This window comes from Acomys minous (assembly GCF_964271855.1).
Source record: "Acomys minous genome assembly, chromosome: 10".
NCBI classification, from domain to species: domain Eukaryota; kingdom Metazoa; phylum Chordata; class Mammalia; order Rodentia; family Muridae; genus Acomys; species Acomys minous.
In genome coordinates this window covers 106,661,227-106,688,825 of record NC_140491.1, presented here as the reverse complement: position 1 = coordinate 106,688,825, position 27,599 = coordinate 106,661,227, and the positions used below count along the sequence as shown (strand labels likewise).

At 45.1% G+C, this 27,599-nt stretch overlaps 1 protein-coding gene across 2 annotated transcripts; it reads right to left on the bottom strand.

Moving 5' to 3' along the window:
* PDK1 (pyruvate dehydrogenase kinase 1) lies at positions 1 to 26,438 on the bottom strand. Of its 2 annotated transcripts, XM_084799464.1 has the most exons (11): positions 26,091 to 26,437; positions 24,213 to 24,354; positions 19,879 to 19,950; positions 16,217 to 16,401; positions 15,692 to 15,781; positions 13,463 to 13,540; positions 12,112 to 12,188; positions 10,555 to 10,653; positions 4,974 to 5,084; positions 3,195 to 3,308; positions 1 to 309 (listed from the first exon to the last, which is right to left on the bottom strand). In XM_084799464.1, exons 1-11 carry the CDS (start codon positions 26,284 to 26,286, stop codon positions 169 to 171), a joined length of 1,305 nt encoding a protein of 434 aa, XP_084655590.1. In that variant the 5' UTR covers positions 26,287 to 26,437; the 3' UTR covers positions 1 to 168. The 2 variants fall into 2 exon arrangements, with proteins under 2 accessions (XP_084655590.1, XP_084655591.1); XM_084799465.1 differs by lacking the exon at positions 13,463 to 13,540 and having other exon boundaries at positions 26,091 to 26,438.
* Positions 26,439 to 27,599: the final 1,161 nt, after the last annotated feature.

Sequence of the window (27,599 nt, the reverse complement as noted above, 5' to 3'; positions counted from 1 at the left end):
TCAGAATAAAGTTGGTATAATTGATCCTTAAGGAGCTTTAGCAAACACGGATTGTGAAAAAAAAAAAAAATCACACATGACATATTTGGTACAATGTGGTTTCTCAAACACATCTCTTCCAAATTCAGCATACGCCCCCATTTGGGTTTTCCAGGCGTCCATGTGCACTTACGAGCTTCGGAACGTGGTCATGTCTTTGGGCTCTCTGCTGGGGACACACCAGTCATCAGCCTCATGGTTGGCTTTGTAATGCTTCCAGGCAGCTTTATTATACACAGGGAGTCTTTCGATGGACTCTGTTGACAGAGCCTGCGGTTGGAAAGAGTCTCCTGAGTCGGGCATTTTAAGAATTCATTTTCTGAGATTATATATGGTGGCGAGTGGTGACTACAAACTGAACTGCAAACTAAACAACAACATGCTGGCATCTTACCAACTACTTACTAACCACGCACGAGTTTCAGAGTGATGGACATACTTGGAACATGCTGCTCATTACTACATCTGTAGCACCGATAAGACAGTGATTGGGTTCAACGCTTCAGTTATCCACTAGCCAGCCTGAAAATGTCTACCCAGGCAGAACAGACACCTCTTACAAAGTACAAGCCCAGCCAGGAGTCCACTACTTCAAAGAGCTGGCTGTGAGAGCATAAAAATCAGATTCCTACCTTAACATACGCATATAGGCCCAATGAGAAGAAAGCTAATCTTCTTCACTATCTAGCGAGGTACTATAAAAGCATTACAGTACAGGAACGGAGATGGCTCAGTGGTTAAGAGCACTTGTTGCAGAGGACCTGGGTTCAGTTCCCAGCACTCCCGAGGCGGCTCACCACCACCTAACTCCAGTCCAGAGAACCTGATGCCCCCTCTGACCTCCATACACACCAGGAAGATTTGCACAACAGAGATGTACGTAGGCAAAACACTCTTAAACATAAAAATAATCCCAACACTCAGGAGGCAGAGGCAGGCAGATTGGTGTGAGTTCGAGGCCAGCCTGGTCTACAAAGCGAGTCCAGGACAGCCAGGTCTACAGAGAAACCCTGCCTCGAAAGACCAAAAAAAAAAAAAAAAAAAAAAAAAAAAAAATGAACATACCAATATTATCATCAATAAGTATCAAGCTGAGCCTAGGACATCTTGGCTGGCTCATGAACAATGCATGGCCCTTCTGTTTGGAGCTCATGTTTTTCACTCCCCGGCACCCAGTGCTGGAGACTGAACATGGACGGGGTCTTTCTTGTACATGAGCAGGCACTCCATCACGGAGCAATACTGTGTTTTCTTCTCTTGCCGTAAGGTCAGTGCTGGGGCCTGAGCATGGATTTTGTTCCCATGCACAACCACTCATCCACTGCCCTACAGCCTCCCGTAAATAATGGGAGCCAGAGAGAAACTACACTTTCTGTTACTGTCTTCACAGTAGGAAATCTCAGAATTCTGACAACAGACCACTGGTATTCCCCAAGATGTTAACAATACAGACCTATGAGTTTCCTCCTGGTCGTGCTGAGTGTGGTCTCTAATGTCATTGGGTGTGCTCACTCCATTAAAATGCTTGTGTTCTAGTTTTCCCCCAAATAAAAAAAGCTTTCCATCTCAAAGCCCTGAGTAACCTAAACATAAATTAAAATGTTACATTTAGTGTTAGAAAATACTACACTGATACTGTCATATTTAAGTTCCTCACAATGACACTAAAAAATAATATGGCCATAAAGACATGAATCTCTTCAGGGAAACTTTTTTTAAAAAATTCTTGAACATAGCCTATAAAATAGGTGCCATCTAGTGGCCAGAACAGGAAACTACAGGCACCAACTGCTTAACCATTGCTTTTAAAAACAGTACTACATTTATTTATTTGCACATGTGTGGCTCAGCAGGTTAAGATGCTTGCCTTCAAGCCCAATGACCTGAATTTAATCTCCAAGATTCACATGGTCAGAGGAAAGAACTTCAACACACTACTATTTGACCTCCACATGTGCATGCCCACACACAAATACATACACACACACACACACATTTTTAAAAGAATTACTTTAGGTGGCTGAGGAGATGGCTTAGCAGTTAAGAGCATTTGCAGCTTTTGCACAGGACCTAGGTTTTATTCCCAGCACCCGCACAGTGCTCCACAATCATCTGTAGCTCTAGTGCCAGGGCATCTGATGCCCTCTTCCCCATAGGCACGAGGCACATATGAGGTATACAGACATGCAGGCAAAACACTCAGACTCAAAATAAAATAAGTGTTTTTTGAAAAAAGGAATGCTTCTCTGTTGGCAGCTGGGGAGCACTAGCCCCGCATGTGGAAGGCCATATATTCACACACACATACAAAGCCTGGGTGCTATCACTGCCTGGCAATGCTGTCACCACGCCTGAAGACCTATGCTCAACCTCCAGAACCCACATGGTGAAAGGAGAGAGCCAATCCTGGAAAGCTGCCCTCTGCCCATGCATGCACACAACATGAGCATATACATATTATACAAACAAATCTTTTTAAAAAATTCACCCAGTGTCTTTCTTATATACTTATGATTTTCTACTTTAACCTAATTTTCTATTTCTTTCCCCACTGCCCTCAACTCTCAAAATATCTCTACATTTATTGAATAGTGTGAAGTTTAGTAAAATCCCATTACACTCTTCCCCCGCTTACGTTTTTGAGACAGGGTTTCTCTGTGTAACAGAGCCCTGGCTGTCCTGGATTCCCTTTGTAAACCATGCTAGCCTCAAACTCAGAGGTCCACCTGCCTCTGCCTCCTGAGTGCTGGGATTACAGGTGTGCGCCACCAAGCCTGGGCCCCCATTACACTTTTTTTTTAACTATGGAACGCTTCAAGAATTTGCGTGTCATCCTTGCGCAGGGCCATGCTAATCTTCTCTGTATCGTTCCAATTTTAGTATATGTGCTGCCGAAGCGAGCACCCCATTACACTTTTTAACTGGTACCTTTTCTTATCATGAAAAGAAACCAAGTGAAGGGGCTGGAGAGATGGCTAGGTAGTTCAGAGCACTGGCTGCTCTCACAGAAGAGCCAGGTTCAGTTCCCAGCACCTACGTGGTGGCTACCATCTGGCCTCCGAGGGCTCCTGCATCCATATGGTACATATAAACTCACACACAAACATGTACAATAAAAAAAAAATAGAGCTAAATCAAGAAGCATTGCTTATTACCTTAATATAGATAACGGCATCAGTCCCGTAGCCCTCTAAGGAATACAGCTTAAGGTCTCCTTGGAAATACTGTGCATAGAGGCGTGAAATGGGCAATCCGTAACCAAAACCAGCCTGTTCAATGAGAAGACAAAGTTCTGTTCAGAGACTCGCACACTGAAACACTTTCCTAACTAAGACAAACGCCACCAAGTGCTGCAGAGCCATCAGCCCGTGCGTCTGAGAGAGTGGAAGATAAAATTGTGTTCAGCGGAGCCCACCAGCTTGTCAGGCCTGGACTCAAAGCCCCTTACTCTGTCTAGAAAGTGACTTGTGGGTAGCCTGGAAAAGGCACACACACTGCTTTCCTTTGCTGCCACGCTCCAGGGTTCCCCAATACAGCTCTCAGCAGTCTCACAGAAATCACACTGTTTCATTTAGGATCGAGACTAGAAAACGCCTTGTCACAGCGTTCCTAACAACAGGCAGCAGTCTCAGGACTTCCCACCGTGGATCCTGAGGTAATCTGTGATAGTCCGCTTCCTTAATTCCCTCTGATACATCACTTCCCTGCTCCAAAATCGTCAAAGCCCACCAGTATTCCACCATCCCCACTGCCTGCCCTAGAGAGTCTGACACAGGCCCCTGCCTCCTGCTCTCCTGCCTAGCAGAACCCATCTCCTTCCCTGACTTCCAGGCCTCTGTTCAACCTGTTTCCAGTACCCAGAATCTACAAACACTTGGAAAAAGGAGAAATGTCTTCCATCACCAAATCATGCTTTCAGTAGCATTCCTCACAGCGCGTTATTGTTTACGTCACTGCACTAACTAGTAACATGCACACACCCTGGCCTTTTCTCCCGCTGGTTGTTTTTTACTATTATACTTGTGTGTCTGTGAGTGCAAGCATGTGCACATTATGCTATGTGTGTGGAGGGAAGGGCAGCTTCCAGGAGTTGGTTCTCTCCTGCCAGCGTGGGTGAGACCTGGGTATCGAATGATGTCATCAGTGTCACTGGCAAGCATTTATCCCACGGAGCCATCCCACTAGAGCTAATTATTTTGTACTCTAAAGCAGTGTTTGTGTGTGTCCCTCTAAGTCAACTACCTTATTTCTAACTTTCCCCCTGCCCTAGGGCTGAGCTGCAACCAAAACACTCAGACACATATAAACACAAAAATAAAATAAAATAAAATAAAAAGAGATCAGAATTTCATTTGCGCCTACATAATGAGGTCTTTCCAAATACAACAAATATTTGAGGAAAACAGCAATATTAAAGACTAAGTCAATGACAACTGATTACGAGTACAGTCCATACTGAAACATACAGTCACCTATGGACTACCACAGGGAAAACTGCTATGACGTCACTCCCAAGAGGAGCCGAAAAAATTTCTTAAACTATAATCTGTCTTGTCCCTATTCCAATTAAAAACTAATCCCAGGACTGGAGAGATGGCTCAGAGGTTAAGAGCACTGACTGCTTTTCCTGAGGTCCTGAGTTCAATTCCCAGCAACCACGTGGTGGCTCACACACATCTGTAATGTGAACTGATGCCCTCTTCTTGTCTGCAGGTGTACATGCTGACAGAGCATTGTATACATAATAATAAATAAATCTTTAAAAAAAAAACACTAATCTCAGGGCTATTTAAATTCATATAGAAGTATTAGTCTCCAAATTTCTAAAGCATTATCCCTCCCTGTGAGCTCCCATGAAATCAGCATAACTGGCCTTAGGGAGACCACTTTCCAATGATGGCTGAGGGGCACCACAGCCCTTCCAGATCACATACCAGGGGCACTGCGCGGGACGTCTCGACCCGAGGCCGGGGTGCAGTGGAGTACATGTAGTTGAAAAGTCTGTCGATCTTCCTCAGTGGAACACCGCCTCCCCGGTCACTCATCTAAGAGGAGAAAGGACCGCACTGTGACCGAGCCCCACACGTTAGAGCATCACAAATGTGACCCCTGCTCCCACGGTCTAACTAACACAAAGCCAGCCCTTACTGGTGGGCAGCATGATAACCGGGATAAAATAAATAAAAACCAAGGACACTCTACACATCAATGCCATCTCCTAAGCTTATCCTAGAAAAACTAACGTAGGGGAAGTACACACAAGAATATCCATCATGGTTTTAACAAAAATCCGAGAGTAACTCACACAGGGACTACACAAGCACATTCTAAAACAAAATGCTACGTAGGGACTCTAACCCTAATACATGATCAGCAGGAGAGGTGGCTACAAAGAAATAGACAAGAGAACAAGTTAGAAACGTGATTCCAACTTGGTTAGCTATATTAAAGACAGAAGTCTGCAACAGGTTGGAGAGATGGCTTTGCAGTTCCGAGGTAAGACTGCTTTCCCTGAGAACCTGGTTCTGGCTCCCTACTCCTACATACTGACCCAAAACCATCTGTAAGTCCAGTTCCAGGGGATCTGACACCTACTTCTGGCCGCCAATGGGCATGCACTGCACTCATGTAACCCCGCACACATGAGGTCGTCCCCCCCCCCCCCGCCCAGAACTTAGTGTGGTGCTACACATCTGCAATCTTAGCATGTAGGAGGCTGAGGCAGGAGGCTTGCTGTAATTAGAGACCAGTTTGTGCTATAATGTAATAGCTTATCTCAAAGACAAACAAACAAAAACGAGGGCTAGTGAGATGGTTCAGTGGACACGGGCGCATGCCACCAAGCCTGAGGACCAGAGTTCAATCCCTGAGTGCACATGGTGGAATTGTTGTTGTCTGGAGGACAACAAGTTGTCCTCTGACCTCCCTACCATGAGCTCAACACACACAGATACAAGACATAAACACAACTTCTGTAACACAGAATCCCAGACAACTTTTTACTAAGTGAAAGGATTCAGATCTCAACTATGCTGTCATTTTCCAAGTCAAGTAACCATACGGTAGACTGAACTAGTAATTAACTTGCCCATTATTTTTACTGTTTCCTTTAATTAACACGGACTATTTTCCTAACCTATATTCTAATTTATTATAGATAGCCTCTCTATTACAAGGTCTAAATTGATGTTATTAATAAATGTGCTTTTAGCATATGCATACAGTGAATATATACAAAAAGCCATAATATAAATGGTGCATAGCTGTGCTTTCATATTTTATTACAGATGATAATGTGTATGTACTAGAAATATACTAGAAATTATATAGCTATTTTCATTCTCTGAGGGATTGAAGGGCTGGACCAAATGCCTCCCACATACTAGAAGCTACACCCAGAACCTTTTGGTTTTCCAAGTTAAAAAGTTTACCTTGAGCTATCATTTGAAGATCTGCCTCTCATGCAGCTACAACTAAGTAATTACAGTATCAAAGTACGTAAGGGCTTTATAAAGAACCTGTGTGTAGAATTATCCTTAAAACTGCTCCTGGCTGTAAAGTCATTTACTTAAGAACAGCTCGGGAATGAGTAGCTTCAGAGTTAGTTCAATGTTTGGCTACACGTCACCGGGGAAGAAGTGTGGTGTGCCGGGCGTGGTGGCGCATGCCTGTAATCCCAGCACTCGGGGAGGCAGAGGCAGGCAGGTCTGTGTAGGTTAGAGGCCAGCCTGGTCTACAAAGAGAGTCTAGGACAGCCAGGGATACACAAGAGAAACCCTGTCTTGAAAAACACAAACAAACCAACAAATGTGGGTGCACTGAAACCCCTGAGTGAATGGTATATCACAGGCATTAAGATAAAGTTGGGGGGTGGGGGGGGATGGGGCTGGGGGGTGGGGGTATGGGGTGGGGGTAGGGTGGGGGTGGGGTGCGGAGGGGAGGGATACTAAAGAGATGGCTCAGAGGTTCAGAACACTCGTTGCTCTTGCGGAGGACCCATGTTCAGTTCTTGGACCCACATGGTGGCTCCCAGTCATCCACACTCAAGTTTCAGGGGATCCGATACCTTCTTCTGACATCAGAACACACCAAGAAAGCATGGAGTATACAGATATATGCATGCAGGCACAACATTCACACACATAAAATAAATAAATCTAAAAATAGACTAGTACTGCTAACAGTAAAAAAAAGATTAAGGGGGAGGAGCTGCAGAGACGGCTCCATGTGTACCGCGCTCCATGTACCAAGTGTGAGAACCTGAGTGCAAATCCCCAGAACATGCACAAAGCCAGGCACAGTAGCACGTGTATGCAATCCCAGCACTGCCGAGGCAAGATGGAAGGCAGAGGCTGGATGACCGCAGGCCAGCTAGCCTGGCTCACACAGTAGCAAAAAAGAGACCCTGTATCCAACAAGGTATAAGGTGAAGACTGATACCCAAAGTTGTCCTCTAACCTCCAAATGAGCATGCCTGCACTCCACATGCAACATCACCTGCACTCACGCACGCGCACACACCCACACCAAAGTAAATTCTCTTTACTAAGTCTTCTAGCAAAAGACCAACTTCATAGCCAAAAGGACTAGAGCGATACTGCATGGGGAAAGTGTGGGCGCTGAGCAGGAAGGGCTGTGGGACTGTGAGGAGGGGCCTGTCACTAGAGGCAATCTAAGCCAGGAGACGTGGCTAGAGCAATGAACAACTCTTGCTTCTGCAGCCAATATGATAAACAGAATTGGCGGATTACACAGGTGCTCAGAGCCGTTTCTAAGACTGTTTAAGGGGGTTACCAAAAGCTCAGAGTCCCTGGGGGGGGGGGGGGGAGAGGGATGATGGGAGGAGGATGCTGGCGCCTACACTCAGCCTAGAAGAATAAGATTCTGGAGGCCACTACACTGAAGGATGTGAACACAAAACAAAGCATCGCTGATGGAGATGGGAACAAAGTGTGCCAGCTCACCTTCAGTGCCCGAACAGCCACTCTAAAAGCTTATAGCCAAGAACGCCACCCGGTCTTCCTGTTCCCCTGACACTGACTCCCTGAGCTAACTCCTGTGAATGCAGGCCCAGAGCAAAGGAACCCTTCCTGGCTGTTTAAGAGATGGCTTCGCAGTTCAGAGCACTTCCTGCTCTTGCAGAAGACCTAGGTTTGGTTCTCAGCATCCATCCACAGGAAGGCTCACAACTACCCACAATTCCAGCTCCAGGGATCCAGCACCCTCTTCTGAACTCTGTGGGCACCATGGGACACCCACCCGTGGCTTCCCCAAGAAACTGGGATGGTGGTTTATACTAACTACCAACCTACTAGGCTCTGACTCACCTAGAAGGCGACTCCAGGCACGTCTGTGGGGTGACCTCTTTCCAGACTATTACGCGGGGCTCCTGCAGCCCTGCCTTTCCCAGCACAATGGATAGTGACCCCTCACTATGAGCCAAGGCAAACCCTTTCTCTTTCAAGTTGCTTTTCCCATGGGGATTTGTATCACAGAAGCAGGAGGAGAAAGTAGGACAGGTGAGTCTCGAGGCCCCAGAGACGAGAAAGGCCACCACTGACTCAGATCAGTGAACCCCACAACAGAATCCAGAAAAGAATCTAAGAACTTCAGTTAATGCAAAACTAGCTGCCTAAAACCAGTCACACAAAGGAACTGCAGAAGAAACAACCTGAATGTCACCCAAAAACAGAAAAGGAAGGATTTCCCCAAAAGTTGTTCTTCCAACATAGCACCAAGAAAAAGGCAGAGACCACAACTATGTCAGAACCCCTGGAAATGACCCAACCAAGAGGCTCTTGTTTCAGAAAAGCACTGACAGGTAATTCTAGATGGTTCTGGCTCTTTCTTGTCTTAGACTTGCTCGCAGCACCCCCCACCCCCTCCGCCCCACTGACAGGCAGTAGTATGACACTTCCCACTCCGAAGGCTTGCATTTGCTGACTGAGAGTTCCCCAGCACCCTACCATTATGAAGTCTTAGGTCTCATTTGGAAACAGTTGTCAGAAACAATTATAAATAATGGAATACATTTTTTAAATGTATGTGTATCGGTGTTTTGCCTGCATGTATGTCTGTGGGAGGGTGTTGGATCCCCTGGAACTGGAGTTAACAGACAATTGTGAGCTGCCATGTGGGTGCTGGGAATTGAACCCGGGTCCTCTGGAAGAGTGGTACCCAGTGCTCTTAATGCTGACCCTCTATCTCTCCAGATCCAGATCCATGAATTACTTTGAGGGCTGAGACAGCATGGACAAGCTAGAACAAATAACAGGCTAACCAAAGAGCTAAGTAGGGCAGCAAGGGACTAAGATGGCCACGGGGCTTGGGAAGGCTCGACCCTGGCAATCTTCGCAGGCCATACTCTGAGGGTTGTGCTCCCACCCAGGAAAGCCTCCGGAAGGCCCTACACTCTCAACCCTACCAGACTGAGCTCAGGCTGTATCCTGCCCTAACTTACTCCATGCTGTGCAAAACAGTGGTTTTTCAGACTGTGCCTTGCCACGCGTGACTCCATTTTAAGGATGGGGCAAATGGCACCTGGGTAGACATATAAATGAGACCTTCCAGAGAGCAGAAATGGTGCCACCCTATAAATTTACTGGACTGAATTAGACTCTAAAGGCATGTGTACTAAAACCCTACGGGGGAAACCAAGGACTTATTAAACATTAAAACCCACTGGAACTGACTTCAGAGCACCAGCTGCCTACAGAACTCTGAAGACAATTATTTGCAACCTACAATTCCACATATGAAACCAACACTGGGAAAACAATTGAGGCAGATGGCACATGCAGCCGGGTAGGAAAGGGACGAGAGAGCCAATGCCTCTCTCCCAACTGTCACGTAAACCAGTGTGTGCTATTTACAGCGTAAAGACTTCAGAACTAGCAACGCCAGAGTACTCCTCAGAAGTGCAGTCAGCACACAACAGCTAAGACAAGGTGTGAGCCGCATGCATAAACAGCCACAAAGGACAGCTGACTTTTATACTCTGTATCATACCTGACAATTTAAAAGATGCACAATTACTCCAAGCAAACTGTGCTACTGGAGCAGATAAGTGGGAAGGCTGAGCAGGGGTCACATGGTTACACCTCCCGGTCTGGAGCCTCTATACTCCCTGTGTGACCCTAAATCCTCACTAACCCTCAGTTCCAATAACTAAAACATAAAGCTAAAGTCACCTGTGCTCCTAAGAGGTGCTGACGAAAATGAAATGAAACAGAGCAAGACGAAAAACCATTTCTTAAAACTGAACACGCAAAAATATTTAAGATTTTTAACTGATCAGAGTCTGTCTCCAGGCATCCCTTTAACCTGAGCTGTCTGGATTAAGGACCAGAATAGAAACAGACTCAGAAGATAATTCTATAATTTGCCAGCAAACAAGGCAAAGTGCTTATTATCTAGTTGATGAAATTCTGTCCCTTGAGAATAAGTTGTGTACTGCAGGAATTAGACATGTATCATTTTTGCATGCCTACACATCTATTTTTTTTTAAACATTACCTTCACAGTCAAATCCTCCTCACCCAGTGTGACATGGACGTGAATAGGTGGGTAGACGCCCTTGTCGGCATGGTGCTCCATTGTGGCTCGCATTGCATTCTGAAATACATTAGGATTACACTGAAGTAGAGCTTTTAAGAATTAAACTAACAGTTTTAAAATATATATGCATTATTTGAATTTTAAGTTTCCTTTGTCACTAGTTTGAAGCTAAGGGTATTTACACCATAAAATGTTTTGATTAGTTTCTAAACTGTATGAGGCCAGCACTGGCTAAGCATGGACTAGTAACAGGACACGTGGCGCTGGAATAGAAGCCACTCAAGCCAAAGAAGATGGGACTGAACGGGGAATTAAGAGGGACAGCACTGGCCACTAAGGACAGAACAGCCCTGAGACGAGGCTGTGCCAGTTTAATACTAGGTTGCAGACAAAGGCCACTGTCATGTGCACTATACAAATATGCTACCATTTACATACAGTCTTATTAACTAGAATAGTTAATAGTTAGGCTCTTTCCCTTACTGAAATTTCAAGGGGGAGAAACAGTTCTAACATGTTAGGTGGCAACTGCTTTTTAACTACTCTGATAAGATTTATGTAGGTGTTAAAAGAGCTCTTAATTTATCAATACAAAGCACATACGGTCACCCTTGCTTTCTCGGGCTTTTATGCTTCAGTATGCTGTTCTTTATTTTCCTTTTCTTTTGGATTTTTAACCCGGGTCTCGCGACGTGGCTCAGGGTGGCCTATACTGCTAGCACCCTTCCTGCCTCCTTCAAAGGTGCTGGGACTGCAGTCACAGGTGTGTGCCCTGGCCAGCCTATGGCTACCGTGCCTTATCCCTCAGACAGCCACCTCTGCTGCTGGCTGGACACCGGGCAGCTAAAGCAGGAGGCGGGACAGGCTTCTGATCTAGAACAGTCACTTGCAGCGGCAGGAACCAGCCACACTTAGCAACCACTTTCTATCAACTAGCAAATGCCCCAGTGGGGTGGAGGGCAGCTCCACACAACCAGAAAGCTCCTACTGAGTCCCCAAATCTGTTATAAACAGCAAACAGTTCTCTAAGTCCAACATAAACAACTTCCTAAGAGAAATACACAAACAAAGGCATGTCAGTGGGGCTGGCTCAAGGATACAGAGTTGGGAATTACAATTCTAAGTATCTTGGATCATGAAGATATAATATAAACGTACTAAGTACCTACAGCCCGCTCTGCTCTAACAGCCACTCGGCACATCTTCCCTAATCTTCATAAATCTCCCTGGAAAGTACTATCCTAGCCTCAAAGAGGAAACTGAGGTTCAGAGCGTTTGAGCAACAGAATCTTTATTCAATTCCAGGTCTTTCTGGCTCCCGGGTCTGTGTGCTCTACTACACGGAGGCAGCCATTTATATAGACAAGAGGCGCACTCCCAGCACAGTGGGGCATGACACTGACATGAAATGGCGTATCTTAATGAATCAGGAAGTCCAAAGGAAAAGGGTTTTCAGAGCGGATTCCTAAGCTCGAGAGAGGACTGGTAAAGGTTACGCAATACTATTTTACAAACCTTGAACAGTTCAAACACCATGTGATAGAGGTGGGATGGTACATAAACCACTTGTATTGTCTGTCCTGGTGATTTCGCTACAGAGCAGAAGAGAAAAATATGAAAGTACAGAGAGATGTGCTCAAAGCATTCTTAAGAATAAACTGTGGAGTGATGTGGAGAAAACATTAGCTATGGAGGGTGGTATTATGGGGGGGGGTGCATAATGTCACACCATTTCTTCACTGCCTTAGAGCTTGAACCCTGTCACAGATGACAAGGACAATCTGTTGTAAGAGGTTAGCTACCCACTCTCCTACCCTTCTCTATGGCAGCAAGTCTTAATTCAATCTGCAGGTAGGCGTGTACTTCCCAAGACAGATTATCTTAGGGAAAAAAAAAAGTTTCACCTGGGTAGAACACTGTCTATTTTATTTCGGACATTTCTATGGATATAACACTGTATTAAAAAAGAAAGCTAGCATCATTTCCCAGGCGTTACTTGTAACATAGACCTCTGGGAAAACAAAGGGGTAAGATGCCAAGTTTCAGAGTACACTGACCAATAAATAACTGGACTGTGTTTCTAATAGTAAACCAAACTGTCCTTCCTGAACAACTCCCACTTGGAAACGTGAGTGGGACAGCTGACACTGCCCATACAGCTCAAGCTCCTAGTGGCACGCGGTTCTTACCGGTGGCACCATCAGAAGACTCTCTGTGGCAGGAAACCACAGGCAGTTCTACCTCAGCTGGGCAAGGAGGACACCGCTCCCCACTCAGGCCCAGAGCGCGCCGTAGTTCAAGCATATTATAACTTTTCCTCCCATCACCTTCCCAAAGAATTATCTTAACCCGGGAGAGGTTTTCCTAGCTAAACAACCATCGACAGTTTCTGTTCAAAACTCTCAACCTTTTCTCTAAAAGGCAGGTGGAGAGACCATCAGAGCCGCTCACACAGATGAGCGGCTTCCTCTGTCTTTCACATGCCCCAGTCTTCTGGCTTCAACAATAAAAACTGGCTTGCAATTCAGGAAGGAGAAAAAGGGTAAACTTTGCTATGAGGTGTACACAAAAATTAAATAAAAATTTTCTTGGTGTTATTTGTTTTTTTTCTGTCTCTGAAGAAAATAGCAAAGAGTCAAAATTATCCATTAAAAATAAAGAGCAAATCAAAACAGCAAAATACTCTTCCTAAGAATCAAACTAACTCATGTAAGTGTAGGCGTGTGTTGCACACATGTCTCTTCTGCCTTCACACTCAGTGAAGAGGTTGATGCTGGAAGAATCCTTTACTGTTCAAGCCAATCCCAGCTTGCTCCTTGGCCGTCAGCACACCCACTACTGAGGAAAGGCGCCCCGGCAGGCTTACCATTAAGTTCTTCAAGTTCTAGTTCAGGAGAGTTAACATAATACAAATCACAAAGCCGCCTAGCATTCTCATAGCCATCTAGTGTGAATCAAACAAAACAAAGAAGCGTTAAAGAAATGTACTTCTGTCTTATGCAACAAGAGGCCAACAGTATTGACAAATGAAAATTTAAAACTCTCTGCAGGAGAAAAATACACTTTTCACAATCTTAGGGAAGGAAGGTCTTTTCCGTGACAAAGCCTGAGCTGTGAGAAAATGATGACAGAAAGGACCACAAAAACGTTTTTTTTAAAGGCAGCATGGAAAAAAACAGAAACAAAGCAAAAGAAAAACAGCTAAAGAGATTGCTATATATTAAATATGTATTGCATATATATCTGTTCTTGAGACATCTAAAAAACAGTTGCTCAGGACTTAGGAAGTCTACACATTTATCGTTTGTTTGATGCCCTTTTTTTGGAACCACTGAAAATTTAAATGCCTAAACATGGTTTTTTGTTGTGGTTTTTTTTTTCCCCGAGACAGGGTTTCTCTGTGTAGCCTAGGCTGTCCTGGACTCGCTTTTGTAGACCAGGCTGGCCTCGAACTCACAGCGAACCGCCTGCCTCTGCCTCCCAAGTGCTGGGATTAAAGGTGTGCGCCACCGCCACCTGGCCCCTAAACATGTTTTTAATCCTAGGATTATCATTGTTGTTGTTGTTAATAATCTTACTATGTAACCAAAGCTGGTCTGACTGGCCTTGAACTCACAGAAATCCATGTTCCTCGACCTCCTGAATGCTGGGGTCAAATGTGGGTACCACCATGCCTGGCAATTCTAAGTTCTTTGCCTTATACTAGAAAAAGTCACTATATATTTAAGGATGTTCACTAAGATACTGTGAGTAGCAGGAAGGGAAAAAAGGAAAACAACCTAAGTGTACATTACAAGAAGCAGGTCAGCTCTCTATTTCATTCTAAAGAGCCACTCAAAAATGTGGGCTATGTCCATATGGCTGTGAGTTTATATTAAACTGTACAACGCACTCCATTTTCTAAAAATAACAAAACACCGTGGCTGGAGAGAGGCTCAACTGTTAAGGACATAGGCTGCTATCTGGACATGGTGTCTCATGCTTTTAAAGCCAGCACTCAGAAGGCAGAGGCAGGTGAATCTCTTGAGTTTGAGGCCAGCCTGGTCTACAGTGTGCTCCTGGACAACCAGGAATACATGGAGAAACACTGTCTTAAGGAAAAAATAAGACACACACACACAAAAAAAAAGACAACAACAAAACAAAACAAAACAGCACAGGCTGCTTTTGCAAAGGACCTGGGTTCGATTTTCAATATCCACATGGTGGCTCACAATCATCTGTGATTTTAGTTCTAGAAGATCCCACCCCTGTCTCTAGCTTTCAAGAGCACCACACACACACATGATGTACAGACATGAATGCAGGCAAAACACCCATATAATTTTTTAAAATTAAAAACAACAAAACCCATAAAATAATTCATACATAGGTGAGCATGTGATGTCAATTTAAAAAGATGTTTGAGAACAGCCAGGCGGTGGTAGCCCACACCTTTAGTCCCAGCACTCAGGAGGCAAAGGCAAGTGGATATCTGTGAGTTCAAGGCCAGCCTGATCTACAGAGCAAGGTTCCAGATAGCCAAGGCTACACAGAAAAAAACCCTGTCTTAAAAACACAAACAAACAAAAATGCTTGAAAAGATGAGAATTAAATTGTTATTAACTCTTAGCACTGGGAACTAGACAGGGCAGACTCAGAACCTGAATATCATTTATTTACTGTATACACTGTACATCTGTGTGCATGTGCATGCCAAGGACATGTATGGGGATCAGAGGGACCACGTTCAGTAGTTAGTTCTCTCCCTACAAGTAGGTGAGTTCTGGGGGCCAAATTCAGGCTGTAAGGCTTGACAGGATGCGCCTTTACACATGGAGCCATCTCAGTGACCCATTTTTAGGGAGGATGAGGATCTGAATTTTTTGAAGTAAAACAGATAAGCACACTTACTAGCATACCAAATTTTACTTCCAGAGAGTTCGATCAGGAAGGCATTGACTTACATCCCGCATAACTGATGTCATGAAGAGAGTTCTAGGCCTAGCCCTTACTCCTAACATTTTTTTTTTCCACGAAACAAGCAGCAGTTTTATGGGAAGGGATCATGCACAGCATTCTGACTTCTTGTCCTGCAAGGGACAAATGCACTTACCTTTGATAACCTCAACCACATCGCAGTTTGGATTTATGCTTCCAATGTGTTTTCGATGAGATGGGCTTCCTTTTCCACCAAACAGTAACGCTATCAAAAGCGGAAAAAATCAAAGTAAGTGAATCTACGTAACACCTCTTTCCAGATCTAAATGTTGTTTCTCTAAGTAATACCAAACAATAGACTATTTTCCCTAAGCATATTGATATTTTAAAGTCAATGCCTTCATGAAGTAATAAAAATTACTTTATGGGCTGGAGAGATGGCTCAGTGGTTAAGAGCACTGCCTGCTCTTCCAAAGGACCTGGGTTCAATTCCCAGCACCCACATGGCAGCTCACAACTGTCTGTAACTCCAAGATCTGATACTCTCATACTAAGGCACATTAAAATTAAGTATTTTTTTTTAAAAATTACTTCACTACATAGCAGTAATATTCCCTCTCAAGGGACATTTAATAAATAAATAAATAAAGGTAAGAGCACTACACACATTAGCTACTTCCTTCAACTTCGGGACACTCACAGTGCTGGTTGAGCAGCATTCTAATTGAGATGCGACTCATGTAGAATCGATCCAAGAAATACTGGACATTTTGGCTGGTGACAGGATCCACCCCGAAGCTCTCCTTGTACTCGGTCACACCCTGGGCCATGGTGGGGATGACATCATTGTGCCGGTTTCTGATCCTTATCACGGTGTCTGTGAATCTAAACAAACCTCTCTGTCAAAACATGCAAATATTTTGACAAGTATTTGACTTTTAATACTAAGACACAAGCTGCAGGAAAAAAAAAACCTACTTCAGAGAAAGGCGAGTCAGTGAAGGATTTCTCACACTTGCTTAAATATATTCTGAGTCATAAAATACGTGGAATCTACAAGGTACAAGGATCTCTAAAAATAAAACTTACCATATTTTTCATCCCTGAAAAAAAACATGCCAAAGTCAGGGGTCATCTTATATGCTTTCCCTTGCTTCATATGTCCGGAGCATAGAGTGGAGAGGGGAAAATGCCTTGACCGATTTTCCTGCTCTTGGGGGGGTGGGGGGGGGGAGGCAGAGGGGAGGAGCATGAAGCAGGGAGGAGCAAGCTGCACACATCTTCCTGTCGGCTCTCCACCAGAACCTGCCCATTTGACCCGGAGGGCTGCAGGTCTTTGGGTTGAGTATGGAGCTCACCTTAAAGGGGCGTGTAGGCTGGCACTAGCTGTCTGCCAGTATTTAATAAAACGCCTGGCTGTCTGTGCCTTGCCTGCAAATGGACACATGCCCAAGTCTGCTGCACAGGGTGCGCTTTGGAAGAGGAGTAGTCTTATACGGCGAGCATATTAACTGGAAAGGTTGGGGGTCATCTTATATGCCCAGTCATCTTATACACCGCCGGAATATACAGTACATAATTCTTGGATTCCTGTAAAGCTGCCATACCACTGTGAAAAACGTAAGAGTTCCCTACCCGTTATCTAACCCTCTGAGGCTCACTAACGAGGACAGCTCTGCCTAAGAAAAGTCCCTTGCTCTAGAGAAACTCCACAGGGACTCAAGATGAGTTAAGACTTGAAAGTCGGCTGAGGCTCTCCTCCCTAGAGTTCCAAGGAAAAAGAAACCACTCAGAACAGAAAATTCAAAAAAAGAACTCTGACTTCCTTCATTCTGCATTTACAAAGTGGACGAGAAGCCACGTGGTGGCAGTGCACACCTTTAATCCCAACACTGGGGAGGCAGAGGCAAAGGCAGATCTCTGTGAGTTCAAGGCCAGCCTGGTTTACAAAGTGAGTTCCAGAGCAGTCAGGGCTAGAAAACAGAAACAAAAACCCCAAAACCAAACCAAACAAACAAAAATATCCAAAGTGGATGAAAAAAAATTGTTGGATTGAAATAAAAGTTCAATCATACTGCCTTCTTATTTCTATCAGTTTAAGGAATAAGATAAAAGAAGTCTTAATTGTGATGTAATAAACCAACCTCTTAACTAGGCATCAGGATTCATGATTCCAAATGATGCTTTCCCAAAACACTAGCTTGGGTACCACTTAATTTACTCCAATGATCTTCTCACTGTTTTTAGAATTTTTCAATTAGTGGTAAACTTCAAACCCAAGCAACTAAGACAAAATATAATTTTTAAAAATTCTGTAAAAACAACAAAGAATTGAACATTTCAATCCTCTCCTTATTTACCTATTCTGTTCCTCTCTTTAGAACAAAAAACTGTTGAGCAAGGTATAGTAACTGACCTGTAATCCCAGGCAGAGGCTGGAGCAGGCAAATCACGGTGGACTAGAGGCCAGGTTGGACTGCAGTGAGTTCTAAGAAAGCCTGGGCCACATGTAAGACCCTATCTCAGAATATCTGGTCTGGGGAGATAGCTCAGTTGGTAAAGAATTTGTCACACAAGCATCAATCTGCAGAAACCCATGTGAATATGCCAAGCATAGCGGCACACATCGGTAACCCCCAGTGCTGGAGAAACAGACAGGAGGAGTCCTGGAGTTTACTGACCAACCAATCCAGCCTAATTGACATTCTAAGGCAAGAGACCCTATCTCAAAGCAGGCAGACAGCAGGCTGATACCTGAGGCTGGCCTCTGCCCTCCACGCACAGGAACCTGCAGGAACATGTACACACAAACATAATGCTCAAGGGGTACAGGTGACAGTATTATTCTGCCTGGCTGCTCACTTGATTTCCTAGGCTCAGCTCTGGGTGACTGTTTCCAGAAAGTTCTACAGTGGCGTTTATAGGATACCCCACCACTTCCCTTTGCTTTGTTCCTAGTCCTACCACTTACTAGCTACGAGATCCCGAGCCACGCAGTGCACACTCTTTGTATATAAACGCACTATCTCAGTAGAGTTGTGTTAAACACTAAATGACTTCGCTCACCTAGACAGTGACTATCTGATGAATATTACTTTCAAACCAAAAACATTTTTAAAATGCAGTTCTGCTATTCCCTTAAAATAAATACTCCCGCCAAAAGATAACAGCGGTCTTCATACTCTTAACAACATTCATTGCAAGCAGCTGCCCAAGATAACTAATAAGTTTATCAACTCTGGCATCTCGGCTATGAAAGTTGGCATAGGTCTTATAAATCATAGACCACAGAAACCCAGAGCTATTTTTTTTTATTATAGCTTTTGTATATAACAAAAGAAACATAAGCAGTGGCCATGTTTCAAAATTAGAGCTCTTCCATGAAAATCTAGACGTGTACATTTTTTTCTCTAAAACCAGAAAATTTCTGACTATCCAAGCAATGAGTGCACACGTGAACAAGCAGAGGCAGCAGAGGGCGGGTGGCTGTCTCTTTGGTTAACAGACCAAGAGGCATCCAGGTCACATCTAGATTCCTGCTGGTCATCACATTAGAATTGTCTCTTCTTACAGTAAACAGGGGCGCGGAGTGCGGTTTACATCCAGCCCAGCCCCCTGGTTTACACTGTCTTGCTGTCTTTAGTACCTGGGGGCTGCTATAAATGGATGATGTGACTAGGTTGTGTCGGGGGTTGGTCTGATGTATATTGATGCTAATAAAGGGCCATCACACCTGAGCAGGGCAAATGGGACAGGCGTGGCTAAAGTTCCCAGGGTTGGGCAAACAGAGAGAATCTTGCGAAGAGATACCAGAGGAGAGAGTGAAGGTTGTGCCATCTTGGGTTAGGTGGAGGAGAAGCACATGGCCAGTGTGGATGATTTGGCCCAGATGAACAACATTACATGAAATTATGGATGGAAGGGAGCTTGATAGACATTATTAGAAACAGATGGCATGGAATAGAGACAAGGATCCCATACCCCACTATGGGAGGTAGTTTAGAGGATTAATGTCTACCCTGTCCCAGGTTAACTAAGGCTATTTTAAAATATAGCAGGTGTCTGTGTCTTGACTGATTGCTAGCGGGTTAGAAAATACTGTAATAATAATAATTATAGGCCTAATAATAAACAATTATTAGGCTACAGGTATATAAAAAAACAATAAGCGGTGGTCGACGTGGGGCAATTATGAGGCAATACTGGTAATTTAATAACAACGATGTTGTATGAAAAAGAACCTTCAGTGTTAACCAGTTTCCTCAAAGTGGGCCAACAGCAAATTAAGGTAACCACATTTATACTTCTGTGTGTTTAAATATAAAATTTGCATCCAGAATAAGATCATACAATTACACTTACTCATAAATAGTTCTAGCATCTTCAGCACTTTTGTCCTTAAAATCAAGCAGCTCCTGAAGGCTCTGGATATACCTAAAATACAAATCAGAGAGCTGAGTTTATTCATATTGTAAAGTTAATGCAAACTCTTGTTCGTATTTTATAATTTTACTTTTAGAATACTTTTAACAAATTATAGTTAAAGTAAGAGTGCTTTTTTTTTCTTCTTTGTTTTTGTTTGGAGACAGGGTCTCATGCGAACCAGGCATACCACCACGCCCAGCTTCAGGTGGTGCTGAGGATCAAATCTGGGCTTTGTGTATGCTAAGCAAGCACTCTACCAGCTGAGCTACATGCGGGTCCTGAAGCAGGCTTTTACACGCACTAGCACTTGAGTGAAGTTCTAGGTTCATCACATGAAATATATATTTTCAGGCTGGAGATGGCTCAGCAGTTAGGACTTTCTGTTCCTCCAGACAGCACAAGTTCAATTCCCAGCACCCACAGAGGCCCACTTACAACCTTTAGTGTCTGCAGCTCTAGGGGACCCAATACCCTCTTCTGCTCTCTTTGAGAATCCAGACACTACCAATCAGATTGTAAATACCTCATCATGAGAACTGAACTGTCACCACTATCTGCAATCATGGATAAATGCTTGTCTTAGTCTCAACAAAATAAGTGTATATCTTGCTCTAAGAATTGAACTTTAAGCTGGGTGTAGTGGCGGATGCCTTTAATCCCAGCACTCAGGAGGCAGAGGCAGGTAGATCACTATAAATTCAAGGCCAGCCTAGTCTACAAAGCAAGGCTAAGCCTGCCAAGGTAACAGAGAAACCCTGTCTCAAAAAACTTATAAAAACAAAACAAAACAAACTAACTTAAATGTTTGTGTTTTAAAACCCTAAATTTGGATATTTAAGTCTAGTAACAAGTATTTACTGAAAGCCTATTAAAACAAAACACAAAAGCAATTAAAATTTAAGTTTTTAATTTAACCAACAATTCAGGGTAGAAGAGCTCTTATTTACGACAAAATGAGAAACGTAAAGGCACCACAGGCCCAGGCTGAAAACACCTCCACAGCCATTCCGTGATCTTCTTTGCAGTTTAAATCCTGCATGGTGTGCCGGGACGCCCTTCACCCTGCCCCAACCAGGCCTAGCTGCGTCCAAGAGCCCAGCAATTCTCACAGCTGCCACTCTGCTGTAGCCCTGAGATTTCTCTTCACAGGCAAGAAAAAGTTCAGTCTCTAGGGGATATTTAAACTCCTACCCCTTGTGAGGCAAAACCAAATTTCAGAAAGCAGGATGAGCTAGTTTATGTGAAGACTGGAAAGGAATGGGAAACCCTCCCTTGGAAGACTGCATTTTCTTCTGTGGGTCCCATGACACCATCCAGCCCACTTTTCTCACTTAACTACATTTGCAGTTATTTCCACACATGAACTAACTAGCCTCTGGGGACCAATACTCAGCAGCCATTCTTCTCTTCTGTATTTATTATTTACTTTGTGTGTGTGTGTGTGTGTGTGTGTGTGTGTGTGTGTGTGTGTGTGTTCCCTCAGAGGCCAGGAGAGCATGACAAACTCCTGGAGCTGGAGTCACAGTCAATCAGGAGTGGCCTGACCTTGGTCCCTAGAAGAACAGTAAACACTCTAAACCACTGAGCCAACTTTCCATGGCCTTGTCTTTGTCTTCTGTGTTTTTGTTTTTGTTTGGTTTTCTCTGTGTAGCCCTGGCTGTCCTGGGCTCACTTTGTAGACCAGGCTGGCGTAGAACTCAGAGAGATCAGCCTGCCTCTGCCTCCCCAAGTGCTGGGATTACAGGCGTGCACTACTGTCCCCAGCTGTTTGTTTTTGTTTGTTTGTTTGTTTTATTTTAATTTTTAATTATGCGTACTCCTGTGTTGGAGGACCATGTGCACATGTGAGTACTGGGGTCTTTGGAATCCAGGTCTTGGATCCCTTAAAGGTGGATTTACAGGTGACTGGGAGCCACCCGGTGTGGGTACTGGGAACAGAACTGGGTTCCTCTGCAAAAGCAGTTAAGTACTCTTAATCTCTAAACTGTACTCTCCAACCCCCACGTTGACTTTAAATTGATGTTTGCCAGTTTATCTCACAAACTATGATACTTAGAAATAGAAAATTAGTATCTCCGCTAATCATAATTGGGAAATGTTTTGCAGTTACTTTTTCCCCACTTAATATTCAACTCTGACCTGCATACAAACAAAACTCCCCACCCTAGCATGGTGACTCACACTGTGAATTCCAGAACTGGAGAGGCAGAGGAACTCTGTGAGCTCTGTGAGTTCAAGATTAGCCTGCTCTCTAGAGTGACTTCTAGACTAGCCAGAAATACTGGGAGCCTTTGTCCCCCCCAAAAAAGCAAGCAGTTTTTATTTTGTTTTTGTTTGGTTTGGTTTGGTTTTTTGAGACAGAGTCTCTCTGTGTTAGCCCTGGCTGTCCTGGACTCGCTTTGTAGACCAGGCTGGCCTCGAACTCACAGCAATCCGCCTGCCTCTGCCTCCACAGTGCTGGGATTAAAGGTGTGCGCCACCACGACCAGCGGTGTTTATGTTTTTTAAAGACTCCAACTTAACAGGGATGAAACCCAAAGTCCTAGTCTTTAATGGTTAAGACCTTATAAATGATCAAACCCTTTAACATGTTCAGAAGTGTATTTTTAGTCATGCTAAGAACCAATGTGATTTATTACAAGATTAGGCTCTTTTTAGACTCCTATGCAGCTTTTAGCTGGACACGGTAGCTGAATATTGTAGCCTATTTCTGTAATCCAGATCCAAAGAGGCAGAGGCAAGGTTAAAGTCAGCCTTGACTTTACACAGGCCCAAGACAGTGTCTCAAAATAACAAAGACCAAGTCCCAGAAAGATGGCTCAGCCGGTAAAGCACCAGCACTCAAGCCTACTAACCAAGTTTCATCCCTGGGACCCGTGGGGAGAATGAGAGAACTGACTCTTGCAGCTTGTTCTCTGACCTCCACAGGAATCTGAGCACATATACACATACACACACACACACAAAGAATTTGTAAAAAGTAACGTAAAGCAAAGTTAATTGAGCAGGGTGTGGTGGCCCACGCCTTGGGAGGCAGAGGCAGGTAGATCTGTGAGTTGGAGGCCAGCCTGGTCTACAGAGTGAGTTCCAGGACAGCCAGGAATACAAGTGAAACCTTGTCTCAAAACAACAACAACAACAAAACAAACAAACAAAAGAAATCAAAGTTAATAACACTTTAAAATTAACAAGCAGGCTGTGGTGGCACATGCCCAAAAGGCCAGCACTAGGGAGGTGAAAGCAGGAAGATTTGTCTCAAAATAAATATGAGAAATAAAGGCTGTGGACTGGTGGCCACATAAAAAAAAATGTGTACCCTTAAAACTTTAATTATCAGGCTAGAGCCGGCTCAGTGCTGAAGAGAAGGCCCTGCTCTTCCAGAGGTCCTGGGTTCAGTTTTCTGTACCCAAAAGGCAGCTCACAACCATCTGCAACTCTGGGTCCAGAGGGACCTGATGCCCTCTTCTGGCCTCCACAGGCACCAGGGACACCCATACACATAAACAAACAAACAAACAAATCCTTTATTATACAGAGCAGAGGGGTGCTTCCATGGCCTTGCGACTCTACTGAGGATAGGCAGGGGAAGAGTTGGGCTCCAATATTAAGAGCTCTTGCTTCTCTCCCAGAGGACTCAGAGTGGGTCGTACCCCGCCCCCCATCAGTAGCTCACAACTGCTGATAACTCTAGTTGCACAGACACCTGCACATGTGCGGTTCACACCCATACTCAGGCACACACCTTTAATCCCAGCACTCGGGAGAAAACGCCAAGCAGATCTCTTAAGAGTTTGACACCAGTTGAGTCTACATAAAATCCAGGCCAGCTAGGGCAGGACCCTTCTCAAATAAACAAACCAATCACAACACTTAGAGAACAGAGACAGAAATAAGCGGACCTCTCCGAATTTGAGGACATCCTGGTCTACACAGTGAGTTTGAGGCCAGCCAGAACTACATAATGAAACTCTGTCTCAAAATGAACAAATACATAAAATAATAAATAGGTAAATGTATTTTCTTTAACCTTGAACAAAATCCACAAGTCCACTGAAATTATAAACACAAGATGGGACTCTTGCTGGACAGTGGTGGTGCCCGCCTTTAATCCCAAGCACTTGGGGGACAGAGGCCATCAGATCTCTGAGTTCAAGGCCTGCCTGGTCTACAGAATGAGTTCTAGGACAGCCAGAAGCCCTGTCTTGAAAACACAGAGAAGCCCTGTCTTGAAAAACAAAACCAAAACAAACCAAAACCGAACGGGCTCTCACCAGCTTTGTACCAGCTGTACGGATGGGGTCCTAAGAAGATTGTCGGGCAGGAGGCTTATTTCTTTCATTATATTTGCCAGTCTAACAGGTAACTCTTGTCGCAGGAACATAAATGAGGTCTTTTCGCAGGCATTTACTGATCCTGAAACCAAGCACAGTAGAAAAACACAGTTAAGTCGACAGCATGAGGTATCAGAAGCCAGAAAGGGAGCGGGGGAAAAGGGATGGAGTCACTTGGCAAAGCCATATTGGTAGAATTACCATACAGAGAGGAAGGGACCAGGAAACAAAGATATACCCAGGCAAGGCTGAGCTGACTGGTCTATAAAGTAACGCTGCTCCCAGAACCACCTTCCAATTCCTGGAGTTCCAACTGCTCAGTTGCACACTGTAGGTACTTTGTTACACTTTGTCCACTTAGAATTAAAATAAGTTACATTCCTCTGCTCAAGGTTCCGGGCCTATGAGGAGAACTGCAGAAAGCCCATTCTACCAGCCCCACTGCTACTACCCTTCAGAGACTCTGACTCCTGCCTGGCCAAGCGGTTCGCAGGCCTTTGGATTAAAGGACCTGGGAGGCAGAGGCAGGAGGATCTCTGTGAGTTCAAGCCTGGTCTACAGAGGGAGTTCCAGGACAGCCAAGGCTACACAGAGAAACCCCTGACTTCAAACACCAAAAAGAAAGGAAGGAAGGGAGGAGGAAAAAGAAATTATGACCCAAATATGTAAAGACTGACAAGACACAAATATACCCCAGAATAGTCATTACAGAGGTTTTCAGATAACATGAGACAAAGACCACCAGCACCACATCAGCAACCATCAGGTAGAAACCACTCAATTGTTTAAATCCTGGGAAAGTCACCCGCCCCTTTCTCCGCTCTTGTATCCAGATGTCTGGCAGAACAGCTGGTGAGGAGCCACCCCTGGAAAGCAGCTTCACTTGAACTAAAAAGTCGTATTTCAGTAATCCATTTTAAACTAAAAATTCTATTTCGTAGACAGAACCTTAGCAGAAACTATCTTGTCAAAAGTAGGCGCGTTACTAAGGAGAGCATCTTGTACAAGATTAATAGCGTATTCATGAACAAAGTGAACAAATCATCGTGCAGATATTTAAGAATAAAAGCCTTTCATACTTCCTTAATAAAGAAATACAAGAAAACCACCTGTCACTGCAAACCACAATTTTAAGATCATGCACCCAGCCACACCACTTATCTCTAATGCCCGCTAGCCATGTTGTAACCTGATGCCATGACACATAAGATCACTTTTCTACTCCAGAACCTTTGGGTTTCAATGCTAGAGTTTATATTAACCTTTTTCCTTTCCTAAAGAGAAGTCAAAGTCAAAAGGCCTAACACTGCAGTTTCTTCTGCAAACTGTAACACACAGACAAGATCCTGCACTTTGCACGTGCTTGAGACCTGACTGCTGATGAAACGAACTTGCTTTCGGTGGAAACACTGGCGAGGAAAGTACTGGGCCAGTAGTAACTTGTTTTCCTGCCATCACGCCACTCTAGATGGTTCATCGCTGTGCTGGCACTGATCTCGCCTCTGCAGAACGCCTCCCTCGAAGCAGTGTGCGCTCTGGCCTTGAACCCAAGCAAGGCTTCCCTGAACACACCGGGTCTCGAGATCGCACCTGCGCACGTGCGCGGAAGGGTACAGCCCGCCGGCCCCCTGCTTTTGTTTTTCTCGCTTACTATAATAGTCGCACGCCCCGGTTACATGCCCGGCCTGCCAGCGCCCGCACCCTCCTAAGGGAGGAAGGAAGCACCTAAGACGCAGGGGAGGCGACAACTAGGGAGGAGGGGTGCGCCTGGGAGGACGGAGCTCGCACACGAAGGCCAAACCGCCCGGCCGCCCTCACCGAAGTCCAGGAACTGCTTCATGGAGAGCGGCGACGGCGAGAAGCGCGCGTAGAAGTCCACCTGGCCCGGAACGCCGCGCTCCGACGCCGGCCCGGAGCCCGAGGCCGAGCCAGAGGCCAAGCTGCGGCTGGCGCTGGGGAGAGCGCAGAGCGGCCTGACGCCCGGGCCGCCCCGCAGCAGCCTCACCAGCCTCATACCGAGCCCCGCCGGAGGAGCCGGAGCCCCCGGCGCCAGCCTGCCGCTCTAATGCCGCTGCCCGGGCGCTACGTGCGGGACGTGGCGGGCCGCGGGGGCGGGGAGCTGCTGTCAGCGCCGCCGCCACCGGCCCCCTTCGCTAGAGCCACGCCCCCCGTAGGCGGAGTCCCGAGGTGACGGAGGCGGGAGAAACGGGAGCGCTAGCCACCGCCCCTCACTGAAGCCACACCTCCAGGGGCGGAGCACCGATAGTACGGAGGCGGGGAAAGGAAAAAGAGGAGGGGGCAGCTCAGCCTTGCCGGGTCAGGTCGTCCTAACCAACCTGAGCCTGTGGCCCAGGTAGGGCGCGGTGAAACTTTGCTAAATCCCTGGAAGCCCAAAGGTGGCTAACCGGATCGTACGCAACAGCTCGCACTATGGCGCACCCCTACGCACGCCCACTTGCCTACTTCCTTCAGCCGAAAGGCTGTAGGACGTGCGGGGTCCCTGACAATGAGCCTGTTGTAGAAATGCCCATGAATCATGCAAGCCCATGGCTTGCAGGTGAAGACCCAGAGAGCTTCAAGACCTCACCCTTGCCAAACAGCTTATAAGAGTTGAGATTGGGAATGTGGCTCTAAAGAATGTCACAGCGACTACAGTTCTCCGAAGAGCAGGGTTGGCAGCCCAGCTTGAAGCACTTTCTGCAAGCAATTTTACACATTACTTAAAGCCTTGCCCTGCACTCTCTGCCTTTCTGTTAACTCATTATCTTAGACCCACAACGTGCCTGTTCCACCTTTTAGATGCCTAGAAATAGTGAGTGTGGGGTTAGAACATATTTAATATCTTAATCTCACAGAACTGCCTGGTCTGCAATTCCTACTAAAAATATAACTTCTCCACTGCTGCTTCTGCATACAACCACCCCAACATTTGCAGTTTTAAGAGGTGCAAGAAAATAATTCTATCTTGGGTGTGAAGTTTATCAATTATGTAAGGTACGGGTAGAGAGACTAACACTGCAAACTCCATGCTGGTCATTCTTAAGTTTTGTAAAAATGCATAAATAATGAAGGCCAGGATGTAGCGCAGTTGGTGTTGGTAAGCATGCCCAAAGCCCTGGGTTCAAGCCCCTGCACCGCAAGGAAGAAAAACAAAACAAAACAAAACGAAAATATTGTGTTCGCCCACGTGGAATCTCACCAGTCTGCAAGTGGAGGTGGGAGGTCAGAGGTTGAAGTGTGTGACTTATAAACTCCTATCTCAAAACAAAAAAATACCTCCCCTGGGGCGGGGACAGAAATTAGATGAAAACCTCTTTAAGCAAGCTG

What these genes read in the sequence shown, in the direction of transcription:
- PDK1 (XM_084799464.1), bottom strand. Translation starts at nt 26,286, where the DNA reads ATGAGGCTGGTGAGGCTGCTGCGGGGCGGCCCGGGCGTCAGGCCGCTC. An exon ending in GAAGCAGTTCCTGGACTTCG is followed by an intron (nt 24,355 to 26,090) that starts GTGAGGGCGGCC and finishes GCTTGGTTTCAG; the next exon opens with GATCAGTAAATGCCTGCGAA. An exon ending in AATGCTGCTCAACCAGCACT is followed by an intron (nt 15,782 to 16,216) that starts GTGAGTGTCCCG and finishes CGCTTTTGATAG; the next exon opens with CGTTACTGTTTGGTGGAAAA.